The sequence below is a fragment of the Oncorhynchus gorbuscha genome, linkage group LG17 (assembly GCF_021184085.1).
Source record: "Oncorhynchus gorbuscha isolate QuinsamMale2020 ecotype Even-year linkage group LG17, OgorEven_v1.0, whole genome shotgun sequence".
NCBI classification, from domain to species: Eukaryota; Metazoa; Chordata; class Actinopteri; order Salmoniformes; family Salmonidae; genus Oncorhynchus; species Oncorhynchus gorbuscha.
In genome coordinates this window covers 7,877,019-7,895,996 of record NC_060189.1, presented here as the reverse complement: position 1 = coordinate 7,895,996, position 18,978 = coordinate 7,877,019, and the positions used below count along the sequence as shown (strand labels likewise).

The 18,978-nt window shown below is 46.6% G+C and overlaps 1 protein-coding gene across 6 annotated transcripts in view; it reads right to left on the bottom strand.

Moving 5' to 3' along the window:
• LOC124002169 (echinoderm microtubule-associated protein-like 1) overlaps nucleotides 1-18,978 on the bottom strand; it is a 103,172-nt gene that overhangs the window by 20,837 nt on the left and 63,357 nt on the right. For 3 of the 6 annotated variants that reach the window (XM_046309500.1, XM_046309497.1, XM_046309498.1), the window contains exons 2-7: nucleotides 12,626-12,808; nucleotides 12,200-12,259; nucleotides 8,755-8,887; nucleotides 3,131-3,262; nucleotides 2,864-2,892; nucleotides 591-617 (exon numbers count right to left, since the gene is read on the bottom strand). In XM_046309500.1, coding sequence (XP_046165456.1) covers nucleotides 591-617; nucleotides 2,864-2,892; nucleotides 3,131-3,262; nucleotides 8,755-8,887; nucleotides 12,200-12,259; nucleotides 12,626-12,808 — 564 coding nt within the window. The remainder of the gene's footprint in view (nucleotides 1-590; nucleotides 618-2,863; nucleotides 2,893-3,130; nucleotides 3,263-8,754; nucleotides 8,888-12,199; nucleotides 12,260-12,625; nucleotides 12,809-18,978) is intronic. The other 3 variants (XM_046309499.1, XM_046309501.1, XM_046309502.1) reach the window with 3 other exon arrangements.

Here is an 18,978-nt window from a genome sequence, read left to right as displayed (position 1 = left end):
GCACCATAACTACACAGCAGATTCAAATAATCATCTCATCATCAAGCTTTGATTATTTGAATCAGCTGTGTAGTGCTGGGACCAAAATCCAAAACGTGTACCCAGAGGGGGCCCAAAGACCGAGTTTGGGAAACCCTGTGTTAGGAGTGTGTATATTAGTCTACAGTTGGCTGACATATTGGGGAGGGAAACTATCACACTCACTGTCAACCCAAACCCACCCGTGCCACGGGGCTGCTCTCTGTGCATTGGGCCTATGACTCACAGGCAAAAGGAGTCAGTCAGTAGCCTATACTGTACGTTCTCGCACGAGACAAGAACAATTGCTGTAGTCTAAGTCTAATAGCTCCAGGTATGTGTAACGTAATATCCTGCCGACTACGCCATATTGTGATATGGAGGGGTCTTAGCTACCACACTTTCTTTGGGTGCAATTCCCATGATGGTGGCGTAGTGTGTCAGATAACCCGGCCTCCCCCCACCCCACATACAGCTCCTTTATGTGTAGATGAACTATTTGTCTAAAGACTTAGGAGAACACAATGTCCAGAGAGCTGCTAACGTAAGGGGGCTTGAGGACCAAAACCTACCTTTGCAGTGTGTCACTCGTCGCATCCCTTGTGAGTTCAGAGAGAAGGTGGACAGAAGGACCAGGTGAGGTTTTGCTTCCTGTTCCTGACCTGGACTTCCTGTTTCTGACCTGGATTTGCTCATCATTGGGACTTCTTCCACTTCCTACGTTTTATGCAAGCGCCTTGCCTCAGCCTTGACAACACTTACTCTATTGTGCTTGAGGTATTTTCTGTTTGAATCTAGGCAAATCATCCATCCATCCATCCATCTATTCATCTATCCATCTGATCTACCAGTCTGAACAGGAGCATCTGACAACTTTACATAGGCCACAGGCTAAGCATGTAGTGTTTCTGTTACTTGTTTGGTCCTTATGGATTTGTGGAAGTTTAGATGTACTATAGACAGATTCTAATCAACAGAAAATTGGGACTATTCAGATTATACGAAGGCACAATGTCCATTGGGACTATTCAGATTATACGAAGGCGCAATGTCCATTGGGACTATTCAGATTATATGAAGGCACAATGTCCATTGGGACTATTCAGATTATACGAAGGCACAGTGTCCATTGGGACTATTCAGATTATACGAAGGCGCAATGTCCATTGGGACTATTCAGATTATACGAAGGCGCAATGTCCATTGGGACTATTCAGATTATACGAAGGCACAGTGTCCATTGGGACTATTCAGGCATCATCTCGATAGCTGTTATGTGTAATCAGTTATTTGCATTGATTCATTGACTCGTTGACTCGTTGACTTCTCCTTAAGGTTGAAGGTTTATGACACTACCCTGGGACTGTGCTGGTCTGATCAGACTATTATAGACAATAATTGATTCAAATCATCAACAACATGTTAATGTTGGTGCCAGTGTATTTTCTCTGCTGATCAGCACCCAATGTCTTGCTGGAATCAAACCGACAGTAAGGTTCAGCAAGAATCAAACCTCAGCCACAGTAAGGTTCAGCAAGAATCAAACCGACAGTAAGGTTCAGCAAGAATCAAACCTCAGCCACAGGTTTTTTGTATTTATTTTACCTTTATTTAACTAGGCAAGTCAGTTAAGAATAAATTCTTATTTTCAATGACAGCCTAGGAACAGTGGGTTAACTGCCTGTTCACAACGACAGATTTGTACCTTGTCAGCTCGGGGGTTTGAACTTGCAACCTTCCGGTTACTAGTCCAAGGCTCTAACCACTAGGTTACCCTGCCGCCCCTTCAATCTAACCACTAGGTTACCCTGCCACCCCTCCACTCTAACCACTAGGTTACCCTGCCGCCCCTCCACTCTAACCACTAGGTTACCCTGCCGCCCCTCCACTCTAACCACTAGGCTACCCTGCCGCCCCTCCACTCTAACCACTAGGTTACCCTGCCGACCCTCCACTCTAACCACTAGGTTACCCTGTCGCCCCTCCACTCTAACCACTAGGCTACCCTGCCGCCCCTCCACTCTAACCACTAGGCTACCCTGCCCCAGGTTCAGAGGGGTGATGATCAATCAGGGAGAATTACACCAGATAAATCAGCCTAATGGGATACAGCAATCTAATTTACACAGTGATCAATACCACTCTGGAGATCTCATAGTGTTTACTGTTACTACTACTGATTACAAACTCCTACAGTAAAACGTGTAGTACAGGTATATAACTCCAGGTAAGGAAACAGGAAAGAGGAAATCAGATGGAGGTTGAAATGCTTAATAGGAATTAATGTGAGGATGGAAGTGGTTATGGAAGGTTGGATGATTAATGGTTTGGAGGATGAATGTTTTCAACACGTTACAACAGAAACATCACCACGGTACATCACAGCACATCACAAACAGCCTTGAGTGGTAGTCTGTGAGCTGAGAATTAACCAAGTGAGCAAACGTGGTCGAAATGACGTCGTTACAACGTCATTACAACGTCATTACAACGTCGTTACAACGGCATTACAACGTCGTTACAACGTCGTTACAACGTCATTACAACGTCATTACAACGTCGTTACAACGTCGTTACAACATCATTACAACGTCTTTACAACGTCATTACAACGTCGTTAAAACGTCATTACAACCAAACACGTGTCACTATGATGTCATTGCGACCAGTTTGGCCTGATGGGGAGGAGGCGCTAACTTTAACCTGCAAAGAACTAGTAACATGTCTTACATTTGTTCTGCACGTCTGTTAATTTAAACAATGCTGACAAATTGAATTAACCCTCTAACTCACAGGGAGCCAATGAGGGCATGGCATGACTGATTAGAGTACCGTTGGCTCTTACCTGTATTGAAAACGGGCTCCTTCAGTTTGCTGCAAGGTGGATGAAAAAAAGCTGTGTCAACACTTCCCGTCACTGCGACCAGGTATGTTCAATCAAGCGCAGATAAAGTTTTTGAATGTTAACAAACACTACTGGAACACAGGGTCATGTGCAGGTAAAACTGCGTTTTAGTTGTATGTTTCAAAACATTTCACTACGGTGTGCCCTACTGAACACTACCCAGGTCTGGCTGTGAAGGACCAGTCATTGTTGTTATGCTAGCTGTACCTTTCGCTGGCTCTCTTGCTGCTGGAGTTGCTCCCGGTGGAGCCGGCACGGGTGCGGTTGCTCTTGGAGTCTCCGCTGTCTTTGCGTGTCAGCGTGCTCATCGTTTCGTTGGAGTTGGTTCTCCTCACAGTGCTGGGGAGAGATGGTAAAATGGACGATAAAACTACCCGATGGTGCCTTTTACAGCTGCTTAAAAGATATTGTCTAAGGAATTATGTTTCTAAGGCGCATAAAGGAGTACTTCTTTACTTGTCTGTAAACTATTGAAATGAACACCCAAGATGTCTCTCTCTGGGGAAGAGATGGTAAAATGGATGATAACATCACTGAATGGTGAAAGAGAGAAGATAAAAAAACACAAAAATGATTTTAACGGAGAATAAACTATAATCTATCAAAAATAAAGAGAACCACACACTCCATATATTTACTGTTATTTGGTAAATACCCAATAAATTACTGGATGTTGACTTATGGAGTGTGTGACTCTCTTGATTTTTTATAGTGATAGTTTAAAAGAGAGAACAACATGAACTGTCTGGGGAATACCATTAAAATAGTTGGTTATTTGGCTGTATCCCCTCAGAGGGTTTTCAGATGCAAATCTTTCTGGAAAACATCATCTATCATCTGAAACATCGAAGACTTCAAACTTTATTTTGACCTTTTAGCGACAAGGACAAGCATGGACCATACCAGCAAGCTATAAATACCAGTATCTGTTACGATCCCTCATATGTCCTTGTTAAGTACAGACCATCATAGAACACCAAAGGAAGGCCCTATGCTAGGAAACCAGATTACTGATCCATGACAGAGAGAGACCTTTCCCTCTCTTTCCGCTGTGGACACATTTGTGAGGGTATTAGAGGAGATGGTTGAAACATGTCAAAAGGCTGCCCATTCAAATGCCTGTACAAAGGAAGGGCCTTATCAGCAGTCCATTGGCTAGAATGGCTTCCAGGCTCAAGTCTAATCCGGCACACAAAACCAAAGTCCATTCACTCCTGCCGTTGGGGCTGATGTTATCCCACTGAAACAGGGTCCGGGGATGTGTGTGTGTGGGGTGGAGGGGGTCTTTGTTAGTTGAGGTATGTCAGGCAGCAGGCACACCTCGATCAGGAATGGAGTTAATTAGGCCATGGGGGATTTATTGAAATATTTTGCCAACGTTGGTGGGCTTGGGAGCAGCACCTAATGTAGTTGATCTAATCAACACACACGGTTGGTTACTGGTGAGACTGGGTCTGGGGGGGGTTAAGGCCAGACAGACTGGAGAGACTGGGTTTGGGGGTAAGGGCCAGACAGATGGAGAGATTGGGTCTGGGGGTTAGGGCCAGACCGATGGAGAGACTGGGTATGGGGAGGTTAGGGCCAGACAGACTGGTGAGACTGGGTCTGGGGGGGTTAGGGCCAGACAGACTGGTGAGACTGGATCTGGGGGGTTTAGGGCCAGACAGACTGGTGAGACTGGATCTCTGGGGTTTAGGGCCAGACAGACTGGAGAGACTGGGTTAGGGCCAGACAGACTGGTGAGACTGGGTCTGGGGGGTTAGGGCCAGACAGACTAGTGAGACTGGGTTAGGGCCAGACGCGCGTGCACACACACTCACTCACACACACACACACACACACACACACACACACACACACACACACACACACACACACACACACACACACACACACACACACACACACACACACACACACACACACACACACACACACACACACACAGAGGGAAGGAGAGAGATTCATTCATTTGTTTATTAAATAATTCATTCCATTTAAAGTTCATTTAACCTGGATAGTCCAATCAGAAACTGTAGCCACTGCTTTCCAGGGGGAAAGACGTTTTATAATGAATGGTGTTATTCATTGTTCATGGAAATGATCTGTTAATTAAATGTCTCATTCATCTATGGGGGATGGGTAGCATTGAGGTAACATAATGAGCATTTAGGATGATGATAACGTAACAGTCTGGACACTCTCTAACCTGCTAGGAGGGGTTAGCGCCAGCCAGACTGGAGAGACTGGGTCTGAGGGGTTAGGACCAGCCACACTGGAGAGACTGGGTCTGGGGGGTTAGGACCAGGCAGACTGGAGAGACTGGGTCTGGGGGTTAGGACCAGGCAGACTGGAGAGACTGGGTCTGGGGGTTAGGACCAGCCAGACTGGAGAGACTGGGTCTGGGGGTTAGGGCCAGCCAGACTGGAGAGACTGGGTCTGGGGGGTTAGGGCCAGCCAGACTGGAGAGACTGGGTCTGGGGGTTAGGGCCAGCCAGACTGGAGAGACTGGGTCTGGGGGTTAGGGCCAGCCAGACTGGAGAGACTGGGTCTGAGGGGTTAGGACCAGGCAGACTGGAGAGACTGGGTCTGGGGGTTAGGACCAGCCAGACTGGAGAGACTGGGTCTGGGGGGTTAGGGCCAGCCAGACTGGAGAGACTGGGTCTGGGGGGTTAGGGCCAGCCAGACTGGAGAGACTGGGTCTGGGGGGTTAGGGCCAGATAGATGGAGAGATTGGGTCTGGGGGGTTAGGACCAGCCAGACTGTAGAGACTGGGTCTGGGGGGTTAGGGCCAGACAGACTGGAGAGACTGGGTCTGGGGGGTTAGGACCAGACAGACTGGAGAGACTGGGTCTGGGGGGTTAGAGCCAGACAGAACATTAGGAACACCTCCTCTTTCCATGACATAGACTGACCAGGTGAATCCAGGTGAAGCTTATTCCTTATTGATGTTACCTGTAAAGTCCACTTCAATCAGTTTAGATGAAGGGATGAAGACAGGTTAAAGAAGGATTTTTAAGCCTTGAGAATATTGAGACATGGATTGTGTACGTGTTGCCATTTAGAGGGTGAATGGGAAAGACAAAATATTTAAATGCTTTTAAACGGGGTCTGGTAGTAAGTGCCAAGTGTACTGGTTTGTGTCAATAACAGCAACGCTGCTGGGTTTTTCACACTCAACAATTTCACGTGTGTATCAAAATGGTCCACCACCCAAAAGACATCCAGCCAACTTGACATATCCAGCCAACTAGACACAACTGTGGGAAGCATTGGAGTCAACATGGGCCAGCATCCCTGTGGAACACTTTTGACACATTTGTCCATGACCCGAATAATGGAGGCTGTTCTGAGGGCAAAAGGAGGTGCAACTCAATATTAGGAAGGTGTTCTTATTGTTTTGTAGACTCAGTGTCTATCATTCTAGATCTATTGATTCAATCTGGAGAAGGTTCTTTGATACGGCATCGGTATTAGGAACTCTTCCACCCTCCCTCTTCTCCTCTTTACATCAAATTACTCTAGAGTCTGTCGTCTCATCCATCCACCATCCATTCGTCAGTCCAGGATTATGATAATTTGACTCCAGGCATAACCATCAGTGGAGGAGTGCCTTTTGTTCCCCTGACAGTAGTGATTGATTACCTGTGCTCCCCTTGCCCCAGTCAGCCCCAGTCAGTTAATCGGGGCCTGGTCTCTGAATGCCACGGCGGTGGGTATGGGGATGGCCGTGACAGCACTGTCCCTTTGTTTTACCATCCACGGAAAATGTCTGAGGAGGGGATATTTATGCCAGGGCGGAAAAATGTGACAGTAGTAATGCGGTGAAGAGAAAACAGTGTGGGTTTGTAGGAGACATAATGTGGGTTTGTAGGAGACATAATGTGGGTTTGTAGGAGACATAATGTGGGTTTGTAGGAGACATAATGTGGGTTTGTAGGAGACATAATGTGGGTTTGTAGGAGACATAATGTGGGTTTGTAGGAGACATAATGTGGGTTTGTAGGAGACATAATGTGGGTTTGTAGGAGACATAATGTGGGTTTGTAGGAGACATAATGTGGGTTTGTAGGAGACATAATGTGGGTTTGTAGGAGACATAATGTGGGTTTGTAGGAGACAATGTGGGTTTGTAGGAGACATAGTGTGGGTTTGTAGGAGACATAATGTGGGTTTGTAGGAGACATAATGTGGGTTTGTAGGAGACAATGTGGGTTTGTAGGAGACATAATGTGGGTTTGTAGGAGACATAATGTGGGTTTGTAGGAGACATAATGTGGGTTTGTAGGAGACATAATGTGGGTTTGTAAGAGACATAATGTGGGTTTGTAGGAGACATAATGTGGGTTTGTAGGAGACATAATGTGGGTTTGTAAGAGACATAATGTGGGTTTGTAGGAGACATAGTGTGTGTTTGTAAGATACATAATGCGGATTTGTAGGAGACATAGTGTGTGTTTGTAAGATACATAATGTGGGTTTGTAGGAGACATACTGTGGGTTTGTAGGAGACATAATGTGGGTTTGTAGGAGACATAGTGTGTGTTTGTAAGATACATAATGTGGATTTGTAGGAGTTATAATGTGGGTTTGTAGGAGACATAATGTGGGTTTGTGGGAGACATAATGTGGGTTTGTAGGAGACATAATGTGGGTTTGTAGGAGACATAGTGTGTGTTTGTAAGATACATAATGTGGATTTTTAGGAGTTATAATGTGGGTTTGTAGGAGACATAATGTGGGTTTGTAGGAGACAATGTGGGTTTGTAGGAGACAATGTGGGTTTGTAGGAGACAATGTGGGTTTGTAGGAGACATAATGTGGGTTTGTAGGAGACATAATGTGGATTTTTAGGAGTTATAATGTGGGTTTGTAGGAGACATAATGTGAATTTTTAGGAGTTATAATGTGGGTTTGTAGGGGACATAATGTGGGTTTGTAGGGGACATAATGTGGGTTTGTAGGAGAAATAATGTGGGTTTGTAGGAGACATAATGTCGACTTAGTGGACTAATCAAATAAACACACCACATTTGGGATGATTTCCTACGTTGTATGATATTTTTGTTCTGGTAGAATTGTGTATTTCAATAGTGTCCACGTATTGAGCTTTAGGGTACAACTGACTTTAACTACGTTTAGCTATTCATACTGCCAGCTGGCAGCAAACCAGAAATAATTGTGGTTGTCTGCTTGGAACAGAGTCATTACTGTTTTTAAAGGATCATTTAGTCAACACTAAAACACTAGGGTTGGTTTTACTCAAAGCAAGAAAAAATACTGGTGAAAGATATTTCATAAACTGACCCTATTTCTCATAAGCTGACCTTATGTCTCATAAACTGACCTTGACCTTATGTCTCATAAACTGACCTTATGTCTCATAAACTGACCTTATGTCTCATAAACTGACCTTATGTCTCATAAACTGACCTTATGTCTCATAAACTGACCTTATGTCTCATAAACTGACCTTATGTCTCATAAACTGACCTTATGTCTCATGCCTACCTCCTCATACCTTTTGCACACAATGTATATAGATTCTTTTTTTTCTACTATGTTATTGACTTGTTTATTGTTTATTGTTTACTCCATGTGTAACTCTGTGTTGTTGTCTGTTCACACTGCTATGCTAATTTTGGCCTAGGTCGCAGTTGTAAATGAGAACTTGTTCTCAACTAGCCTACCTGGTTAAATAAAGGTGAAATAAAAATAAATAAATAAACTGACCCTATGTCTCAAACTGAACCTCTATCAGGTCACGTGGTCAGGAAAACTCCTGGATTTAGGCCTACCAAAATATAATGGAAGAGATTTGAGCTGTTTACCTCTTGGTTGCTGTTGCAGCAGCATCCTTCCTGGAGCTGGAGAGGGACGGTAGCGTGCCGCCACTTTTCTTTGGTAGGACAGTGCCGTTGTTGACCATGGGCCTTAGAGGGAGGGCAGCCATCATGGGTCTGGCTGTAAAACAAACACACACAGTAGCACAGAGTAAGTGAGGCTTTGCATTGAACCAGCTGCAACTGATGATCTGCCCTGAACCAGCTTCAACATACAGAAAATACCCACTCCTCAAAGGTGACTAACTGTTGGGAACTGTCATAGTCGGGTGTGAAGTGAACGAACCAGAAATGTAAAGGCAATCATTTATAGGAAAGGTTGAATACAATGCTTTGGAGACATCCTAGCGTTGTCATTCAAATCCGATGACATAATGACCAGAAACGGATAGAAATGATGTAATTATAACATCATTTTAACCGGTTTTGACAAGTTTGCCCCACTGGAATGGATCATATGGAAGCATATCCAATACAAGACACTTCCACTGGTCTTCTGACCTCTGTCATTTTGAATGGAGTTGAAAGTCAATAAACGGCCCTCGACCAAGAGATGTACCACTAATAGGCTGATGGAAAATTCATGGGACTAAGCTGAGTCGTGGGATGACGTACTGAACGTGGCAGAGATGTTTAACTCTTGAACCTGATTAGAACTTAGCAGAAGAGTGTGTAAGTATGTCTTTACCGGATCTAGTCCCAAAAAATACTGATGATGATAATGGAAGTAAAGCCCAAACTGGGTTAGGGTTATATGTAATATATACAGTATACTTCTCCAAACACACCAAGACATTTGTGAAGAGGGCACGACAAAGCCTATTCCCCCTCAGGAAACTAAAAAGATTTGGCATAGGTCCTGAGATTGCATCACTGCCTGGTACAGTAATTGTTCAGCCTCTGACCGCAAGGCACTACAGAGGGTAGTGTGTACGGCCCAGTACATCACAGGGGCTAAGCTTCCTGCCATCCAGGACCTCTACACCAGGCGGTGTCAGAGGAAGGCCCTAAGAATTGTCAAAGACCCCAGCCACCCCAGTCATAGACTGTTATCTCTGCTACTGCATGGCAAGTGGTACCGGAGTGCCAAGTCTAGAACACAAAGGCTTCTCAACAGTTTTTACCCCCAAGCCATAAGACTACTGAACAGGTAACCAAATGGTTACCCGGACTATTTGCATTGTGTGCCCCTCCCACCCCTGCTGCTACTCGCTGTTTATTATCTATGAATAGTCACTTTACTCCTACCCCCACACATTGACTCAGTATTGGGTTACTTGTTTTATTTTACTTTATTCAGTAAATATTTTCTTTACTCTATTTTCTTATAACTGCATTGCTGGTTTAGGGCTTGTAAGCATTTCACGGTAAGGTGTAACAAAAATCAATCAACCTTTTGTGTTTTTAAAACATTGACATGTTTATATTTGATTACCTGTTGTATTTGGTTTATGTGACCAATACAATGTGATTTGATCATCAGCCTTCATCATCAGCCTTCATCATCAGCCTTCATCAACAGCCTCCATCATCAGCCTTCATCATCAGCATTGATCATCAGCCTTCATCATCAGCATTGATCATCAGCCTTCATCAGCCTTCATCATCAGCCTTCATCAACAGCCTCCATCATCAGCCTTCATCATCAGCATTGATCATCAGCCTTCATCAACAGCCTTCATCAATATCCTTCATCAATAGCCTTCATCATCAGCCTTCATCATCAGCCTTCATCATCAGCCTTCATCATCAGCGTTCATCAACAGCCTCCATCATCAGCCTTCATCATCAGCCTTCATCAACAGCCTTCATCAACAGCCTCCATCATCAGCCTTCATCAATAGCTTCCATCATCAGCCTTCATCAACAGCCTTCATCATCAGCCTTCATCAACAGCCTTCATCTTCAGCCTTCATCAACAGTCTCCATCATCAGCCTTCATCAATAGCCTCCATCAACAGCCTTCATCATCAGCCTTCATCAACAGCCTTCATCAACAGCCTTCATCAACAGCCTTCATCATCAGCCTTCATCAACAGCCTTCATCATCAGCCTCCAACTTGACTAGTCTGCTACAGCTGAAACATTGTGTACTGTATATCGTATGTGGACGCAGGAATAAAGAACAGGAGCGGCATATGGGGTCTGCAGACTTCTGTTCTTTTATTAGAAATCCTGCCTCTATATGTGCAGTCAGTCACTCTGCTAGAACATCACTCACACCTTGAGTGACTCCATTCTAACATCATCACGGCCAACTTAACTCCCTCAGCATTATTGCTAACAGCACTGATAAGGGTTGCCAGGCTTGTATTTGTATGGATGGCAGAACAGTGACTATAAAATATTTATCACTGCAGATAAAGCTGGTGGGGTTTGTTATATGCTTGCTTGGCCCTGCTGGAACGCAAGTGTATGCATGGTTGCAAGTGTGTGCGTGGTTGCATGTGTGTGCGGGTATGTGTGTGTGTATGCAGTAGAATCACTCTTGGCAGGGCATACTGGCAGAAGATATAGCAGAATTAGACCAAACAGACGCACCAGGCAGAGAGAAAGAGCAGAGAGAGAGAGAGAGAGAGAGAGAGCAGAGAGCGAGAGAGAGACATCAGAGAGAGAGAGTAGGGGAGAGAGCAGAGAGAGAGAGCAAAGAGAGAGAGAGCAGAGAGAGAGAGAGAGCAGAGAACGAGAGAGAGAGCAGAGAGAGACATCAGAGAGAGAGAGAGAGTAGGAGAGAGAGCAGAGAGAGAGAGACAGAGAGAGAGAGAGAGAGAGGGGGGGCAGAGAGAGAGACAGAGAGAGAGAGAGAGAGAGAGAGAGAGAGAGAGAGAGAGAGAGAGAGAGAGAGAGAGAGAGAGAGAGAGAGAGAGAGAGAGAGAGAGGGAGAGAGAGAGAGAGGGGGGGGAGAGGAGAGAGAGAGAGAGAGATGACTCATACTCTCAGCCAAAATTTGCATCATGTGACTAAATTCAGCTACAAAACTAGGTGCACTGCGAATTATGATGTTCCCACTGTTGTTGTCTGTGAATTGTTGCCACATAATATGATTTAGTGTGGGTGTCAGCTCATGCTAGAATTAAGGAAAAACCATGCAAGTGTTTCCACAGCATACCACCTCTCACCCACTCTGTGCTAGGGGACTGGAATGGCATGCAGTCTGGAGCACCACCAACATCAGAATGCTCTCCATTGTCCGTGTCACAGTAGACTCCAGTGCTCAGTAGACACCAGTGGTCAGTAGACACCAGTGCTCAGTAGTCACCGGTGCTCAGTAGACAGCAGTGTTCAGTAGTATAATGTACATTTCCAGACATCCCTACTTCATTATGTCATAGGTAGAAGGGATGTCTGGAAACGCACACCATACAGTAAACACAGTAGACTCCATAGACACATGGCAGTGCTTGGTAAGGTTGTTAGAGGGGACAGATCCTACCTGGCTTTCCAACATTGCTTTCTGATGAGGGGGATCTTTTCATCACAGCTGGGTTTACAGCTGTAGATACACACAGAGTCCAGAAGAGGAGGATAAAAGATGGATGAAGAAGAGGAAGAGGTGGAACTGGGATGGATGACTTTCTGTTTGTCACCAAAAGGGGTTAAGGTTTTGCATCTACCTGTATGTGTGTGTGTATGTGTGTGTGTCTACCTTTGTGTGTGTGTGTGTGTGTGTGTGTGTGTGTGTGTGTGTGTGTGTGTGTGTGTGTGTGTGTGTGTGTGTGTGTGTGTGTGTGTGTGTGTGTGTGTGTGTGTGTGTGTGTGTGTGTGTGTGTGTGTGTGTGTGTGTGTCGACGTGTGACGTGTGTGTGTGTGTGTGCACGTGTCTACGTCTGTGCCTGTCTGTGCGTGAATCATCAGTTACCTTTGGTGGGCCCCCTCCTATTGGTCATGGTGTTTTGCTCCTCAGAGATGCTGAGGCGGCGCACCACGTCGGCCAGCGCTGACTTGAGCAGCTGGATCTCGTCCTCCTGCATCTGGACGCGCTGCTCCAGGGAGGCGATGCGGTCCGTCACCTCCATGCTGCTGGCTGCCGACGCACTGTCATCTGGAGACGGCAGAGAGACACACACTTATTATGGGCTGACACACACACACACACACACACACACACACACACACACACACACACACACACACACACACACACACACACACACACACACACACACACACACACAGACACACACACACACACACACACACACACACACACACACACACACACACACACACACACACACACACACACACACACACACACACACACACACACACACACATATGTCTCACAGGCTCCTAGAGTGTTGTTAAAGTACTTTCTGTATTGATTATGGCATTATCTCTGTGTCCTTGAAGTATTTTAGTTGTGGCGTAATTAGTACATCTGTGCACCATCCGCAGAACATCGGCATCTGATAAATCTACAGAACAGTGATTGCGGTGCCAAATGTATCATGATGCCCCTCACCGTCCCCATTCGTCCAATCAACAGCCCCATTACAGCCCCCATTCGTCCAATCAACAGCCCCATTACAGCCCCAGCCAGCCACCCAGCGGCCGACGAAACTGTACACACTGTACTGTACATAAACGATTGTCAAGCCTCTGACGCAGCCCACAAGTGTTTTAAATATGCAGATGACACCGCTGTCGTGGGTCTCCTCCACCCAGACCGAGCCTCTCTTCAAGGTTTAGACAGAGAAACGTTTCCTCCACCCAGACCGAGCCTCTCTTCAAGGTTTAGACAGAGAAACGTCTCCTCCACCCAGACCGAGCCTCTCTTCAAGGTTTAGACAGAGAAACGTCTCCTCCACCCAGACCGAGCCTCTCTTCAAGGTTTAGACAGAGAAACGTCTCCTCCACCCAGACCGAGCCTCTCTTCAAGGTTTAGACAGAGAAACGTCTCCTCCACCCAGACCGAGCCTCTCTTCAAGGTTTAGACAGAGAAACGTCTCCTCCACCCAGACCGAGCCTCTCTTCAAGGTTTAGACAGAGAAACGTCTCCTCCACCCAGACCGAGCCTCTCTTCAAGGTTTAGACAGAGAAACGTCTCCTCCACCCAGACCGAGCCTCTCTTCAAGGTTTAGACAGAGAAACGTCTCCTCCACCCAGACCGAGCCTCTCTTCAAGGTTTAGACAGAGAAACGTCTCCTCCACCCAGACCGAGCCTCTCTTCAAGGTTTTGACAGAGAAACGTTTCCTCCACCCAGACTAAGCTCCTCTTCAAGGTTTTGACAGAGAAACGTCTCCTCCACCAGACCAAGCTCCTCTTCAAGGTTTTGACAGAGAAACGTTTCCTCCACCAGACCGAGCTTCTCTTCAAGGTTTAGACAGAGAAACGTCTCCTCCACCCAGACCGAGCCTCTCTTCAAGGTTTTGACAGAGAAACGTTTCCTCCACCAGACCAAGCTTCTCTTCAAGGTTTTGACAGAGAAACGTTTCCTCCACCCAGACCAAGCTTCTCTTCAAGGTTTTGACAGAGAAACGTCTCCTCCACCCAGACCAAGCTCCTCTTCAAGGTTTAGACAGAGAAACGTTTCCTCCACCAGACCAAGCTTCTCTTCAAGGTTTTGACAGAGAAACGTTTCCTCCACCCAGACCGAGCCTCTCTTCAAGGTTTAGACAGAGAAACGTCTCCTCCACCCAGACCGAGCTTCTCTTCAAGGTTTAGACAGAGAAACGTCTCCTCCACCCAGACCGAGCCTCTCTTCAAGGTTTAGACAGAGAAACGTCTCCTCCACCCAGACCGAGCCTCTCTTCAAGGTTCAGACAGAGAAATGTCTCCTCCACCCAGACCGAGCCTCTCTTCAAGGTTTAGACAGAGAAACGTCTCCTCCACCCAGACCGAGCCTCTCTTCAAGGTTTAGACAGAGAAACGTCTCCTCCACCCAGACCGAGCCTCTCTTCAAGGTTTAGACAGAGAAACGTCTCCTCCACCCAGACCGAGCCTCTCTTCAAGGTTTAGACAGAGAAACGTCTCCTCCACCAGACCAAGCTCCTCTTCAAGGTTTTGACAGAGAAACGTTTCCTCCACCAGACCGAGCTTCTCTTCAAGGTTTAGACAGAGAAACGTCTCCTCCACCCAGACCGAGCCTCTCTTCAAGGTTTTGACAGAGAAACGTTTCCTCCACCAGACCAAGCTTCTCTTCAAGGTTTTGACAGAGAAACGTTTCCTCCACCCAGACCAAGCTTCTCTTCAAGGTTTTGACAGAGAAACGTCTCCTCCACCAGACCAAGCTCCTCTTCAAGGTTTAGACAGAGAAACGTTTCCTCCACCAGACCAAGCTTCTCTTCAAGGTTTTGACAGAGAAACGTTTCCTCCACCCAGACCGAGCCTCTCTTCAAGGTTTAGACAGAGAAACGTCTCCTCCACCCAGACCGAGCTTCTCTTCAAGGTTTAGACAGAGAAACGTCTCCTCCACCCAGACCGAGCCTCTCTTCAAGGTTTAGACAGAGAAACATCTCCTCCACCCAGACCGAGCCTCTCTTCAAGGTTTAGACAGAGAAACGTCTCCTCCACCCAGACCGAGCCTCTCTTCAAGGTTCAGACAGAGAAATGTCTCCTCCACCCAGACCGAGCCTCTCTTCAAGGTTTAGACAGAGAAACGTCTCCTCCACCCAGACCGAGCCTCTCTTCAAGGTTTAGACAGAGAAACGTCTCCTCCACCCAGACCGAGCCTCTCTTCAAGGTTTAGACAGAGAAACGTCTCCTCCACCCAGACCGAGCCTCTCTTCAAGGTTTAGACAGAGAAACGTCTCCTCCACCCAGACCGAGCCTCTCTTCAAGGTTCAGACAGAGAAATGTCTCCTCCACCCAGACTAAGCTTCTCTTCAAGGTTTTGACAGAGAAACGTTTCCTCCACCCAGACTAAGCTTCTCTTCAAGGTTTTGACAGAGAAACGTTTCCTCCACCCAGACCGTTTTCAAGACAGACAGAAAACGTTTCCTCCACCAGACCAAGCTTCTCTTCAAGGTTTTGACAGAGAAACGTTTCCTCCACCCAGACCGAGCCTCTCTTCAAGGTTTAGACAGAGAAACGTCTCCTCCACCAGACCAAGCTTCTCTTCAAGGTTTTGACAGAGAAACGTTTCCTCCACCAGACCAAGCTTCTCTTCAAGGTTTTGACAGAGAAACGTTTCCTCCACCAGACCAAGCTTCTCTTCAAGGTTTTGACAGAGAAACGTTTCCTCCACCCAGACCAAGCTTCTCTTCAAGGTTTTGACAGAGAAACGTTTCCTCCACCAGACCAAGCTTCTCTTCAAGGTTCAGACAGAGAAACGTCTCCTCCACCCAGACCGAGCCTCTCTTCAAGGTTTAGACAGAGAAACGTCTCCTCCACCCAGACCGAGCTTCTCTTCAAGGTTTAGACAGAGAAACGTCTCCTCCACCCAGACCGAGCCTCTCTTCAAGGTTTAGACAGAGAAACGTCTCCTCCACCCAGACCGAGCCTCTCTTCAAGGTTTTGACAGAGAAACGTTTCCTCCACCCAGACTAAGCTCCTCTTCAAGGTTTTGACAGAGAAACGTCTCCTCCACCAGACCAAGCTCCTCTTCAAGGTTTTGACAGAGAAACGTTTCCTCCACCAGACCGAGCTTCTCTTCAAGGTTTAGACAGAGAAACGTTTCCTCCACCCAGACCGAGCCTCTCTTCAAGGTTTTGACAGAGAAACGTTTCCTCCACCAGACCAAGCTTCTCTTCAAGGTTTTGACAGAGAAACGTTTCTCCACCCAGACCAAGCTTCTCTTCAAGGTTTTGACAGAGAAACGTTTCCTCCACCCAGACCAAGCTCCTCTTCAAGGTTTAGACAAGGTTTTGACAGAGAAACGTTTCCTCCACCCAGACCGAGCCTCTCTTCAAGGTTTTGACAGAGAAACGTTTCCTCCACCAGACCAAGCTTCTCTTCAAGGTTTTGACAGAGAAACGTTTCCTCCACCAGACCAAGCTTCTCTTCAAGGTTTTGACAGAGAAACGTTTCCTCCACCCAGACTAAGCTTCTCTTCAAGGTTTTGACAGAGAAACGTTTCCTCCACCAGACTAAGCTTCTCTTCAAGGTTTTGACAGAGAAACGTTTCCTCCACCAGACTAAGCTCCTCTTCAAGGTTTTGACAGAGAAACGTTTCGACTAAGCTTTTCAAGGTTTTGACAGAGAAACTCCTCCACCAGACCAAGCTTCTCTTCAAGGTTTTGACAGAGAAACGTTTCCTCCACCAGACCAAGCTCCTCTTCAAGGTTTTGACAGAGAAACGTTTCCTCCACCAGACCGAGCTTCTCTTCAAGGTTTTGACAGAGAAACGTTTCCTCCACCCAGACCAAGCTTCTCTTCAAGGTTTTGACAGAGAAACGTTTCCTCCACCAGACCAAGCTCCTCTTCAAGGTTTTGACAGAGAAACGTTTCCTCCACCAGACCAAGCTCCTCTTCAAGGTTTTGACAGAGAAACGTTTCCTCCACCAGACCAAGCTCCTCTTCAAGGTTTTGACAGAGAAACGTTTCCTCCACCAGACCAAGCTCCTCTTCAAGGTTTTGACAGAGAAACGTTTCCTCCACCAGACCAAGCTCCTCTTCAAGGTTTTGACAGAGAAACGTTTCCTCCACCAGACCAAGCTTCTCTTCAAGGTTTTGACAGAGAAACGTTTCCTCCACCAGACCAAGCTTCTCTTCAAGGTTTTGACAGAGAAACGTTTCCTCCACCAGACCAAGCTTCTCTTCACAGAGAAACGTTTCCTCCACCCAGACCAAGCTTCTCTTCAAGGTTTTGACAGAGAAACGTTTCCTCCACCAGACCAAGCTTCTCTTCAAGGTTCAGACAGAGAAACGTCTCCTCCACCCAGACCGAGCCTCTCTTCAAGGTTTAGACAGAGAAACGTCTCCTCCACCCAGACCGAGCTTCTCTTCAAGGTTTAGACAGAGAAACGTCTCCTCCACCCAGACCGAGCCTCTCTTCAAGGTTTAGACAGAGAAACGTCTCCTCCACCCAGACCGAGCCTCTCTTCAAGGTTTTGACAGAGAAACGTTTCCTCCACCCAGACCGCTCCTCTTCAAGGTTTTGACAGAGAAACGTCTCCTCCACCAGACCAAGCTTCTTCAAGGTTTTGACAGAGAAACGTTTCCTCCACCAGACCGAGCTTCTCTTCAAGGTTTAGACAGAGAAACGTCTCCTCCACCCAGACCGAGCCTCTCTTCAAGGTTTTGACAGAGAAACGTTTCCTCCACCAGACCAAGCTTCTCTTCAAGGTTTTGACAGAGAAACGTTTCCTCCACCCAGACCAAGCTTCTCTTCAAGGTTTTGACAGAGAAACGTCTCCTCCACCCAGACCAAGCTCCTCTTCAAGGTTTAGACAGAGAAACGTTTCCTCCACCAGACCAAGCTTCTCTTCAAGGTTTTGACAGAGAAACGTTTCCTCCACCCAGACCGAGCCTCTCTTCAAGGTTTAGACAGAGAAACGTCTCCTCCACCAGACCAAGCTTCTCTTCAAGGTTTTGACAGAGAAACGTTTCCTCCACCCAGACTAAGCTTCTCTTCAAGGTTTTGACAGAGAAACGTTTCCTCCACCCAGACTAAGCTTCTCTTCAAGGTTTTGACAGAGAAACGTTTCCTCCACCAGACCAAGCTCCTCTTCAAGGTTTTGACAGAGAAACGTTTCCTCCACCAGACTAAGCTCCTCTTCAAGGTTTTGACAGAGAAACGTTTCCTCCACCAGACCAAGCTTCTCTTCAAGGTTTTGACAGAGAAACGTTTCCTCCACCCAGACCAAGCTCCTCTTCAAGGTTTTGACAGAGAAACGTTTCCTCCACCAGACCAAGCTTCTCTTCAAGGTTTAGACAGAGAAACGTCTCCTCCACCCAGACCGAGCCTCTCTTCAAGGTTTTGACAGAGAAACGTTTCCTCCACCAGACCAAGCTCCTCTTCAAGGTTTTGACAGAGAAACGTTTCCTCCACCAGACCAAGCTCCTCTTCAAGGTTTTGACAGAGAAACGTCTCCTCCACCAGACCAAGCTCCTCTTCAAGGTTTTGACAGAGAAACGTTTCCTCCACCAGACCGAGCTTCTCTTCAAGGTTTAGACAGAGAAACGTCTCCTCCACCCAGACCGAGCCTCTCTTCAAGGTTTTGACAGAGAAACGTTTCCTCCACCAGACCAAGCTTCTCTTCAAGGTTTTGACAGAGAAACGTTTCCTCCACCCAGACCAAGCTTCTCTTCAAGGTTTTGACAGAGAA